We start from the raw sequence: 12160 nt of genomic DNA, 5'->3' as shown, positions 1-12160 counted from the left end.
CCAAAAACGCCAAGACCTGTGGGCATCAAGATCCAAGGAGGACAAGACCTTCAGGAGCCAAAACAACTGCACCACACCAGAGCCCACACCACACGAGTGGACACATGTCAGGCCCTCCCTTGCCACAGAGTGAAGAGTTGTGGATCCTGCTTCCCCCCTCCCTGCTCCAAAAAAAAAAAAAAAAAGCAGAATTTAGACCTAGATTCTCAAGATGTCACGCCATTGGTGGACTGGGACTGGCAGCAGGCTCTGAATTGCTAAGAGTGGGAGCTGGCAGTGTGACCCTCCCACCATCCCTCCCACTCTGAGGAGCCCAGCCCAGCAGTGGGGCTGTGGCCGCCATTCTGCACCAAACCTATAGCACGGCCAGGCCAGCGGCAACATCCCTGGAATGGAGGGGGGGAGGGTGTAGCAACACCAGCCCCCACTAAGGGGCTCTGCGGTTTCTCCCCCAGACCAGGGGAAGGGAGCTCAGGATGGATAACTGGTCCTTGGTTTCCTGGGCAAGAGCATGGCAGGGTGGGGCAGGAAGGGTCTCTTGGCCCTGGCGTGACACAGCAGAGGCCGAGGCCCTTCAGGGGAGCTGCAAACACTGTCCCCTGTCTACACCAGCTTTTGTCTTTGTGGCCCAGCTCCTGGTCCCCATCCACTGAGAGCTATTTCCACCACCTCACCCCCCACACACACATCCTCCCTGATTTCACGATCCCATTCACCACCCAGCTGCGGGAGATTCCACGAAGCCACCTCCTACTCCCAAGTCTTAGCACATGGTCGGTGGGCCAGCTAACGGGCGCCTCTACTTTCGGAATCCATCCAGGCCAGCTCCGGGGTCCTCGCCTGGCTGCCTGGGCGGAACCGAAGGGAGGAGAACGGGGAAGTGTCTTCAGGCATCTCCTTCCCAACTCTTAATTAACTGCCGGCTGCCCTCTTGGCCGCCAAAGCCCGGGTTCTGGGGCTGGGAGGGAAGCCGGTCCACGCGCCGCCGCCACCACAGCTCCGGTGACTCCAGGTGCCGGCGGCTGCCCCAGGCCTCCAAGGTCACGGGGAGGGTCAGGGTGGAGAGGGCATGGACGGTGCCGCCCGCCCTCCCGCCGAGCTAACCCCGCTCCGTTCCTTCCCGCCGCGGTGGGAGTCCCGGCCACGCGGAGGCGCCGGGGAGAGGCAGCGAGTGGGGCCGGGAGTGGAGGGCGAGGGGCGCGCGGGCAGAGGCACCGGGAGGCGCGGGGCGGCGGGTGCCGCTCGCCCCCCGCGGGACGCACGGCCGGCGGCCGGCGCACGGCCCGCCCCGAGCCCGGGAGGGCGGGGAGACAATGCCCGCCCGGCGGGGCCGTCCGGGCCGTGCGCTCCCGCCCGCCGGACACGGGCTGCTCCTCCCCGGCCGAAGGGCAGCGGCGGGAAGGCTCCGGGAGCGATGGCCGGACCGGCCGGGCGCGCCCTCCCTCCCGCCCACCTCCGCGCGCTTCCCCCGGCCGGTCCCGGGGCGCAGACCCACCTCCTCCTCCAGGGCGCCGCCGGAGCCCGTGCCCGTGCCGGTGCCGGTGCCGGTGCTGTGCTCGTCGTCCGGCTTCAGGTTGCTCATGGTGCGGGGGGGCGGGGGGTGCGGAGAGGAAGGGAGCGCGGAGGGCGAGCGCGGCGCCGGCCCAGGCGAGGGGGTGGGAGGGGCGCGGTGAGCGGTGCGCTCCGGGGTGCGGGGCGGGGTGGGGTGGCGGTGGGGGCGCGCGGGGCGGTGAGAGGGGCGGCCGCCGCGTCGGGCCGGGGTCACATCAAGTTTGGCGGGTGCGGGCGGCGTGGAGGGGGTGCGGCGGGGGAGGCACTGCGCGCGGAGCCGAGCCGGAGCGGCCGCCGCCTCCGCCTTTTCACTGCGACCGCCGAGTGCGCCCGCGGCGGCGGCGGCGGCGGGGGGCGGGCGCCGGGGGAGGGGGCGGGCGCCGGGGGCGGGGGCGGGGGCCGGAACCGGCCTCAGCTGGGGCCGGGCCAGCCCCCCGCCCCCCGCGCCGTCTCCGGGGGAACGCGCAGCCAATCGCCGCCGCCCGCTGCGGGCTCGCCCCGGCCGGGCCGCGGCGCGCTCGCCCTCGGCGGGGCTTTCCTCCTCTTTCTCTCTCGTTGTCTCTCCGGCTCTCATCTTCCCCCTTCTCCTTTCTCCACCAAAGTTTTTAAACTTGGATGAACTTGCCCGGCGAACTTTCTTAAAGGGGCCGCGCTGCCCCGGCCCGCGGGCGGCGGAGCGGGTGCGGCGCACCCGGCGCCCCTCCGCCCCTCGCCCTCCCCGCCCCCGCGGCCCCACGTGGGGGCTCCCACAGCTGGACTCCGAGTCACCGGCTTCAGGAAGGAGGCTCCGCTCCTGCCCTGACCCGGGATTAGAGGGCCCGGTGCGCCCGTGTCACCCTAAAATCCAGCGCCCAGACCTGGTCCGCGCTCCCAGGAGCGCAGGGCGCCGGGCGCGGGGTTCCGGGGAGACGGCGGGGGGTGCGCGGACACCTGGGCTCCGGCCCGGGCTGCGCGCAGAGGGGCGGCGTGACTTTGAGGAAATCACTTCCCCTCTGGCCTCGGGCTTCCAGCCGCGAGGGTGGGACTCAGGGTCGCCCGCTCCCTTCCCCATCCCGGTCACCGACCGGACGGGCGGGAAAGCGAGCCTTTAGGGTCCAAATGGTTACAAGCTCCAAAAGGGGGTGCCTCCATGGCCGGGGAGGTTTCGTTCGCCCCTCCTCTCCCTCCTCCCACCCTCCAGCTTTTGGGTCCTCTCTCACGGCAGCTTTCATCCCTTTCCTCTCCCTCCCCCACTCACACCCCTTTCCCCTCCGGTTCGGAGCCCGGGGCGCCGGGGAGGGAGAGCCACCTGCGGCGGGGGCGCGGCGCGGTGACCCGCCCCGGTCTCCAGGGCGCGGCCTGGGAGGGTTTTCCTCCGACTTTGGAAAACCCGCCGGGACTGAGGCCGGCCCCGCCGCCTCCCGGTGAAAACCGGGCCCCCCTCCGCGGTGCGCTCTGGGAGCGCTGCCGCCCGAGCCCAGGGAGCCGCCCCAGGACCGGGCCTCCCGGCGCCCCTGGCTCTGAGCGCGAGCGGCGACCGGGGGAGCCCCGGCGGAGGCCCTGTGGGAACGGGAGAGACCAGCGGGACCGGATCCGGACCCGGCGTTGCCCAGCGTGGTTTGCCTCTCTGCACCTCGTTTCCGTTCCCTTTCCCGGGCAAACCCGGTCCCCGCACCTGGGTTGTAACGTTGGACGCGACGCGCTGGGTCGGGGGAGCGAAGTTGGGCGGGCAGGCAAACCAGTTAGGATCCCAGCCCCCAGACCAGCGGCTCAGCCCTCCGGAGCCTCACGCTGCCCACCTGCTAAGTGAGGCTGGGCTACCACGGGCGAGTCTTAGGGTGATGTCTACGACGTTCCTGACTTAGTCTCCGCAACAAGTCTTTTTAAAAAATATATATTCTTGCCGAAACCGGTTTGGCTCAGTGGATAGAGCGTCGGCCTGCCGACTGAAGGGTCCCAGGTTCGATTCTGGTCAAGGGCATGTACAGTGGTTACGGGCACATCCCTGATATGGGGTATGCAGGAGGCAGCTGGTCAATGTTTCTAGCTCTCTATCCCTCTCCTTTCCTCTCTGTAAAATATCAATAAAAATATATATTTAAAAAAAAAAAAATATATATATATATATATATATATATATATATATGTTCTTATTGATTTCAGACAGGCGAGGAAGAGAGTGTTAAAAACAACAAGGATGAGAATCATTGATCGTTTGCCTCCTGCACATCCTTACTGGGGATGGAGCCAGCAACCCTGCCATGTGCCCTTGACTGGAATCGAACCCTGAAACACTTCAGTCCACAGGCTGACGCTCTATCCACTGAGCAAAACCAGCTAGGGCTCCGCAACAAATCTTAATCTCCCTAGTCTGCCACTTCACAGTTAAGTAAATTGAGACCTAGAAATAGGCACTTTCTTTCCCAAAGACATATTCTTCCAGTAAGTCATTGTTGAGCACCTACTATGTGCTTGCTGGTGGGTAGGCCAGAAGCACCATGGTTTCTTCCCTCCCCCCCCCCCTTCCACTGTGAACAATAGGTTCAGGCTCTAATGTGAGAGAAACTGCCTCCCTTAGGAAGCAGGCTCTGCCATTCCATGAGAAGTGCTTCATTTTACCCCCAGTTTTTAGCTACTTCCAGCCTCTGGCACCTCCAGATGGAGCCAACTTTGTGAGCCTGTGGCTATCCTGACCATCCTTCATAAGCCTCAGTCCACCTAGCATTACCGCCCCCACCCCTGCCCTGGATCTTCCCAGCAGGCACACCACCAGCTCTGTCCCGCAAGATTATTCCTCCTCTCCCTCCTCCTCCCCTTTTCTTTCCTCTCTGCTTTTCCAGCCTTATCAATCCAAACCCTCACTTCCCTCAAATTCCTGCTTCAGTTCAGCTCTATTTATTTATTTAATTTATTTATTTATTTATTTATTTATTGCCAGCTGGAGAAGCCTAGCCAGTTTTCTAAACTCAAGCATCCTGTTAGTTGGGAATTTTTCAAAGAGGAAGGGCAGCCAAAACCGGTGTGGCTCAGTGGATAGAGCATCGGCCTGCGGACTGAAAGGTCCCAGGTTCGATTCCGGTCAAGGGCATGTACATTGGTTGCGGGCACATCTCCAGTAAGGGTTGTGCAGGAGGCAGCTGATGGATGTCTCTCTCTCATGGATGTTTCTAACTCTCTATCCCTTTACCTTCCTCTCTGTAAAAAATCAATAAAAAAATATTAAAAAAAAAAAAAAAAAAAGAGGAAGGGCATCTTCAGGTTTCCATTTTACAGAGGAGGAAGCTGAGGCCCAAAGAAGTGACAAATGGCACAGGATCCACCATTGACACCCCACTCCCCCCATTGCTGTATTTTTTTCATGACATGAAGCTGGTGATTATTTTAAAATATCTATTATTTTTCTGATGATAACAATATATGCACATGGTTGAATAGTTGTGAGCTATAAAATAGTTTAGGAAACAATTTGCCTTCTAGAGAGCAATTTATTAATATTTCCTTCTAATCTTTTTGTCTGTGCATAAATTTGCGATCTGTGCTGAGCATAGTTTCAGAATCTCTCTTAAATTTGTCATGAACATTTTAAAAAATTGTTCACTCATGATTGTTTATTATTGTTAACCCCCTTGAGATGTGCCATAATTTTTTAAAATATTTTTTAAATTGATTTCAGAGAGAAAGGGAGAGAGAAACATCAATGATGAGAGAGAATCATTGATCGGCTGCCTCCTGCATGCCCTTTACTGGGAACTGAGTCCTTGACCAGAATCAAACCTGGGACCCTTCAGTCCACTGAGCCAAACTAGCTAGGGCAATGTGCCATAATTTGATATCTTTTGTTATTAGACATTTGCATCATTTCCAGTTTTATTCTCTTTTGCCTTCATGAGAAACACCTTATATGAGGATCCTAATTGCTTCAGAAAGCCTCCTAGATGTGTGACCAGCCTTTAAGCACATTGGAGGCAGCAACTGTCTTATTCCTCCTTGTATCCGCCACAGCCCCTGAAATAGAAATCTCTGATTCCAGCCGAAACCGGTTTGGCTCAGCTGTAGAGTGTCGGCCTGTGGACTGAAAGGTCCCAGGTTCGATTCTGGTCAAGGGCATGTACGTTGGTTGTGGGCACATCCCCAGTAGAGGGTGTGCAAGAGGCAGCTGGTCGATGTTTCTCTCTCATCGACGTTTCTAGCTTTCTATCCCTCTACCTTCCTTTCTGTAAAAAATCAATAAAGTATATTTTTTTTTAAAAAAATCTCTGATTCCAGAGGGATTTGGAGATTATAAAATGCAAAGGTCCCACCCACCCGGATGTAAGCATTCAGTTGATGCAAATGGAGCTAGAGAGGAGTTCAGGGTATACAACTCTGGCCAGCTGCCCGGTGGGTGAGAACTTTTAACTTAGTCTCCTCCAACTCTGACCTGTAGCCCAGCCTCTAGCAACCTCTTCAGAGCCCCCTATTCCCCCGGTGCCAGGCTTCCCATGACCTCTGAGCTTCTCACATTTCGGTTCCCTTTGCCTGAGGCCACCTCCCACCTCTTCCCCAGCTTCCGGTCTTTCCACACCCACTCCCCTTCCCAAACGCTCTCATAGGGCCTTCTCTGTCCTCCTGAGCTGGGAGTACCTTGTCTTGCACTCTCACCTACCAGGTGCGAAGATCTCTGACTCTGAGAAGTACCCACAAACCCTGCTAAGGGAATACAGCCTCACCTTTCCCTTTCTGCAGAGAGCTTGCTGAAGGATGGGCATTTGCAGTGGTAGATGGTCCATATCCCTTTGCTGAAATGACACTGGACATTCCTGGGGCCTCTCGGTTATCTGGGGTGTTATCTGGGGTATCTGGTGTTTTAGGGGATGGGAAAGATTCAGGTGGCCTCACTTCTGAGAAATGCTGCCCCGGGACCCACCCAGCATCCTGAGGGTATGTGTTCCGGGCTACTTTTAACCTCAGCCTCCCCACCATCAGGAAAGCCTGGGCAATGAGAAGGCAGGCAGAGAGGGTGACCTTGAAGCCCAAAGGCTGGGCTGTCGCTAAGGTGTATTTTCTTGGCATTTACAGGTTTAAGCTCCACTTGGTGTAAGAGGTCTCAGGAAGGGGAGGGGACTGGATGCTGGCATTTATCAAGTACCTACCCCTACCTGCCCCAGGCAGTTAATGTTCAGTCTGACTTCATCTTCCCATTCTTCCTGCTAGTCCTAATTAAAGATTAGAAAACACGGAGTCCCAGAAATATTTGGGAACTTGCCTAGTTACTAGCGGATGACATGGACGGTGGGAAAAATGGGACATAGCCCTGCGACAGGATTCTGATTCTCTGACCTTGGGCAACCGACCAGCTGAGTATCAACGGTCCATCGGTAAAATGGGAATACCAGTGCAGACTTCAAGGATGTGTTATCCACGTTAGAGCTCACGGTAAGCTCTTGTTGATTGTGATAATTACCCTTGATCCTACTGCTAGTTTCAAGGTCAAGGTCAGAGTGATGCAGGTCAAGACTGAAAACTGAATCAATGAAAGAAAAACACCACGTGATCTCACTCATTTATGGATAATGAGGAACTATCTTTTTGTTCATCATTATAAACTGATGAACAAAAAGATAGATACAGAGACAGTAAAGCAACAGACTGTCAAATTACAGCGGGGAGGGGAGGGAGATCTGGGGGAGATAAGAGATCAACCGAAGGACTTGTATGCATTCGTATAAGCATAACCAATGGGTGAAAAACTCAGGGGAGGGAGGGCAAGTATGGGAGTGTGTTGGGGGGGAATTGGTAAGATATGTACACATATAATACCTTAATTAAAAAAAAAAAAACAAAAACAAAACAAAACTGGGTCTTTCCAACCCAAAGTTCCTGAGCTCTCTACTTCTCCTCTTGCCTCCTTTACTCTGAGCCACACAGTTACCTAGATCCCAAGTTCAAATCCAAAGCAAACAGTATGTCTAAAAAACAAAACCAAACAAAACTGTGTCTGAAAGCCCGGGTTTGAGTTGACGTGACCACAGGCAGTAGTTTAATCTCCCTGTGGCTTTGTTTTCTCATAGTAAAGCGGGAGGTGCCTTCCAGGCTCTCCTGAGTGTTATCCAGGCTTCCTTGAGTGTTAAAAGATCCCTTTCCTAGCTCAGGAAGTTCTATGAGGGCCTCAGAGCTGTAGGGCAGTGGTCGGCAAACTCAGTCAATAGAGCAGAATATCAACAGTGCCACGATTGAAATTTCTTTTGAGAGCCAAATTTTTTAAACTTAAACTTCTTCTAGCACCACTTCTTCAAAATAGACTCGCCCAGGCCGTGGTATTTTGTGGAAGAGCCACACGCAAGGGGCCAAAGAGCCGAATGTGGCTTGCGAGCCACAGTTTGCCGACCACGGCTCTAGAGCAACAAGAGGAGTGATTATAAAATCAGCAGAGGAATAGAACCAAGAACTTCACTTCGAACCCAATCTTCCCAAGAGGCAGTGTCTCAGCCCTCCCTGCACATAATGTTATTTTTTCCCCCCTGTTTCCACGTGGCTGAAAATTAGGGGAGGGCCCTGAGGACAGGGGTGGTATCTTTTTCTGATCTTTGAATTCTCAGTGCCCAGCTCAGGTCATGGTGGAGGGGGTTAGTAATGAGTACTGAATAAATGAAAGGCTTGAGTTGCCATGGAAAGAATCCCTGAGAGGGGTATTTTTATACTAACAAGTCAATAACTGCTTTTTCTTTCCTCTCCCAAAGTGGGAGAGAGAGTGGGATGCCAGGAACCTGAAAAGTACGCAGACAATGAAAAAACCACCATCAGAAACCCAAAAGGGGTGTCTGGGCAGGTCAAAGGTTCCTGGCCTAGACTCTGGGTTCCCAACTTACAACTCGCTCTCTGCAGCCAGAGCCCCTGCCCCACTGCCAGCTCCTGTCCAGCCCCTGGGCCAGTGGTCTTTGCAAATGGGGAAACTGAGTTTCAGAGGCCGAACTCAACATCTAAGGTTACACAGCCAGGCACTGGGTTCATTTTATACTTTCTATGTAATTTCAAAGGCAGATAGCTTGGAAGAGTTCTAAGAAAGAAAAAAATAAACACAAAATAATCACAGATATTTTCATATGGAGTCTTCAAATGATCTTTTATCCTCCAGAAAGTATGTTTTGTTTTGTTTTGTTTTGTTTTGTTTTGTTTAAAAAAAAAAAAAAAAAAAAAAAAAGAGGTTCTGGCAACGATTAAATGGCACTTGCTAAACTTTTACTGTTTTCGAGTCCTTCCCAGGGAACCAAAGGTCACTGAGAATGCCACTCTGGCCTGCTTCCCTGCCCAGCGCAGGTCTCTCTGAGAGGGCCCCCCACACCAGACAAATTGCAGAATTGCCTGGTGTGCCAGGAAGCTGGCCCCACTAGGCAGTTTCCGAGAAAGACCTAGGGGCTGAAAGTAGAAATGGTTGTACTTGACCCAGGGTCCAGTGGGGCAAATGACAGTCTTCTGGGGACTGGCTCTGCATGGGGGGGGGGGGCACAGAGGGAGGATGAGCTGGCTCTACCTTCCCCACCAAAGGTGCCAGAGAGGCTCCTTTTACAGTCTTTGTTGCCTTCCAAAAGCCTCTTATTCGTAAGGGAAAGGGAGCGGCTGCACTCGCTCTCTCTTAGACTTCAGGGGTTTAAGGAGGCAGTATGCTTCCCCTGAGGTGGGCATTGCAGATCACAGAGTCTGTATTAGAAGGGGCCCTACTGGTCAGTCAAGTCAGCAGACCTCACCCTTGGCTGCAGACCAGATTGCCTTTTGAGGAAGACAGATTCCCTCGGCCCATCGGCCCATCGCAAACAACTGCATCCAAATCTCTCAGAGGGGCAGACCTTAGGAATCTCCGGGTACCCTAGCAACTAGAACCCCGGGACCTGAATCCAATTGCCTGCAGCAAACACTCGAATCTCCACCAAAGACGAATCCAGCCTTGGCCTGAACCTGGAGAAAGCAACGTTACCCACCCCAAATGGCTCATCCCACGGCTACACCCCCAACTCTACTCACGGCAATGTTGTTATCGGATGATGATCAGTGATAATTAACGGGTGTCAAGCACTTGGCCGTGGACCTCTTAGCACAGAAGCTGAGCTTCCAAGTTATAGACTGAGACAGGCCTAGGTTCAAACCTTGGTTCACTTCATATTTGTTTTTGTGACTTTGTGCAAAGTGACTTAGGACTCTGAGCCTCAATTTCTTCCTCTGTGCAATGGGGACAGTTTGTGTAGCATGATACAACAGTGCTTGGCATTCTGTCCTGTCAACTAAAAATTTAAGGTGTGCCTCTGGTTAAACGCATTCCTGTCTCCCTCTTCCTTTAGGCAACTCCTCCGTATATGTGGCCCTGAGCTTTATAGCTCCACAGAGCAAACCCATGCTCCCCATCATAGGGTAGCCCTTGGCAGACACGGGCCCCCTTGCCAGCACCTGACCCCGGTTCTTTTCCCCTCACACCCTGCTTGGCCTCTCTTCTGGACTGGCACTAGGGGCGGTGAAATATTGTGGGAGGGGGACTCTGCTCAGCAGGGCCAGGCCTGCAGGAATTCTTTGAGCATGTGGGGATCAGAGAAGCTGATATGAAAAAGGCTGCAGAGCACAGACCTCAGGATAGAAGAGAGTAGCTCCCGAAGCCTGCCTGCATAGGGCTGCTAACCCGGGCTGCCAGCGGGGTGCCCGGCTCAGAGCGAGGCATACGATGTCTCCGAACTCATTCAGCTCTCAGAGCTGGCTGGGTAGGAGATTTTTCCGAATTTGACATTTGTGATGCAAAGAGGTTAAGTAACCTACATAGCAATGCACAGCTACAACTGACAGGACTGGGATTTGAACTCAGGTCTCCCTATACTCCACCACTGGACCTACAGTGAAACAAAGGAATTGGAGCGTACTTCCAAAATGCAGTTTTCTTCCAGGAATCCTCTAGCTAAGGATTTGCTAATTTTTAAAAAATATATATTTTATTGGTTTTGTACAGAGAGAAAGGGAGAGAGATAGAGAATTAGAAACATCGATGAGAGAGTCATCGATCAGCTGCCTCTTGCACACCCCCTACTGGGGATATGCCCCCAACCAATGTACATGCCCTTGACCGGAATCGAACCGGGGACTTTTCAGTCCCCAAGCTGACGCTCTATCCACTGAGCCAAACCGGTTTCGGCAGGATTTGCTAATTTTGTATCTAGCAATAATCTCTTGTACTTATACAGTAAGCTTTCTTTTTAAATAAATGTACACTTCATTATAAATATATTTTTTTCTTTTGTTTCTAGAAGAGCTAATATTTGTCATGGTGCTTATAGTATAAGATTCACAAGGTATTAATACAAAAGAATATTAAAATCAGTTTCAGTCCTTAAGAAAGTTAAACATAGAATTACCAGATGGCCCTACAATTCCACTCCTAGATATGTACCCAAAAGAACTGAATACAGGTATTTAAACACTGTACATGAGTGTTCAGAGTAGTGCTATTGCCAATAGCCAAAAGGTGGAGACTACCCAAATGTTCATCAATGAATAAATACAATGTGTTATAGTCATACATACATTGAAATATAAAAATCCATGAAAAGGATCAACATGGATGAACCTCAAACATACTAAGTGAAAAAAAGCCAGACACAAAAGGTCACATAGTACAGTATATGATGCTATTCGTATGAAATATGTAGACTCATCAGCAATTCTGTAGAAACAGAAAGCAGACTTGTGGTTCCAGGAGCTAGGAGAGGAGAAATAGAGAGTAACTGCAAATAGAGGCAGTGGTGTTTGGGTTTTTTGTTTTGTTTTGTTTTTGGTGTGATGGAAATATTGGGGCTACATTGAGGAGATGGTTAAACAACACTGAATGCACTGAATTGTGCACTTTAAAATGGTTAAAATGATCTGGCCGGTGTGGCTCAGGGGATGAGCATTGACCTATGAACCAGGAGGTCATGGTTCAATTTCCTGTCAGAGCACATGTGCAGGTTGCAAGCTCAATCCCCAGAATAGGGTGTGCAGGAGGCAGCCAATCAATAATTCTCATTATTGCCGAAACCGATTTGGCTCAGTGGATAGAGCGTCGGCCTGCGGGCTGAAAGGTCCCGGGTTCGATTCCGGTCAAGGGCACGTGTCTTGGTTGCGGGCACATCCCCAGTAGGGGGTGTGCAAGAGGCAGCTGGTCAGTGTTTCTCTCTCATCAATGTTTCTAACTCTCTATTCCTCTCAATTCCTCTCTGTGTAAAATCAATAAAATATATTTTAAAAAAATAATAATAATAATTCTCATTATTAATGTTTCTGTCTCTCCCTCTCCCTTTCTCTCTAAAGTCAATAAAATGTATTTTAAAAATAAATAAAATGGTTAAAATGATTCATGTTATATGAGTTTTAACTCAGTTTTATAAAAATACTAGCGGCCCAGTGCATGAAATTTGTGCACAGGTAGGGTTCTGAGACCTGGCCTGCAATCAGGGCCAATCCTCCCCCTACAAGCTGCCAGCAGCCGCGCTCCCTCCACCCCCACCCCCACCCCCGCCTCCAACGCTGGTTGCCCTCTGTGTGTGGAGTAACCAGTGGGGTGGCCGGGTGCCACTCGCTCTCACCTGCCTTAGCCTGGTGCCGCCACATCCACCACCACCCACCTCCTGTTTTCCGT

At 52.8% G+C, this 12160-nt stretch overlaps 1 protein-coding gene across 1 annotated transcript in view; it reads right to left on the bottom strand.

Moving 5' to 3' along the window:
- The window catches only part of RBPMS2 (RNA binding protein, mRNA processing factor 2), a 29007-nt gene extending 27109 nt beyond the window's left edge, over positions 1 to 1898 (bottom strand). The window contains exon 1 of the mRNA XM_084861607.1: positions 1496 to 1898. Coding sequence (XP_084717733.1) covers positions 1496 to 1582 — 87 coding nt within the window. The 5' untranslated portion in view covers positions 1583 to 1898. The remainder of the gene's footprint in view (positions 1 to 1495) is intronic.
- Between the last annotated feature and the right edge of the window lie 10262 nt (positions 1899 to 12160).

The sequence above is a fragment of the Pipistrellus hanaki genome (genome assembly GCF_964339955.1).
Source record: "Pipistrellus hanaki genome assembly, chromosome: 1".
NCBI classification, from domain to species: domain Eukaryota; kingdom Metazoa; phylum Chordata; class Mammalia; order Chiroptera; family Vespertilionidae; genus Pipistrellus; species Pipistrellus hanaki.
Note: the sequence above shows the minus strand (reverse complement) of the source record. Positions and strands in the feature narration are given on the sequence as shown.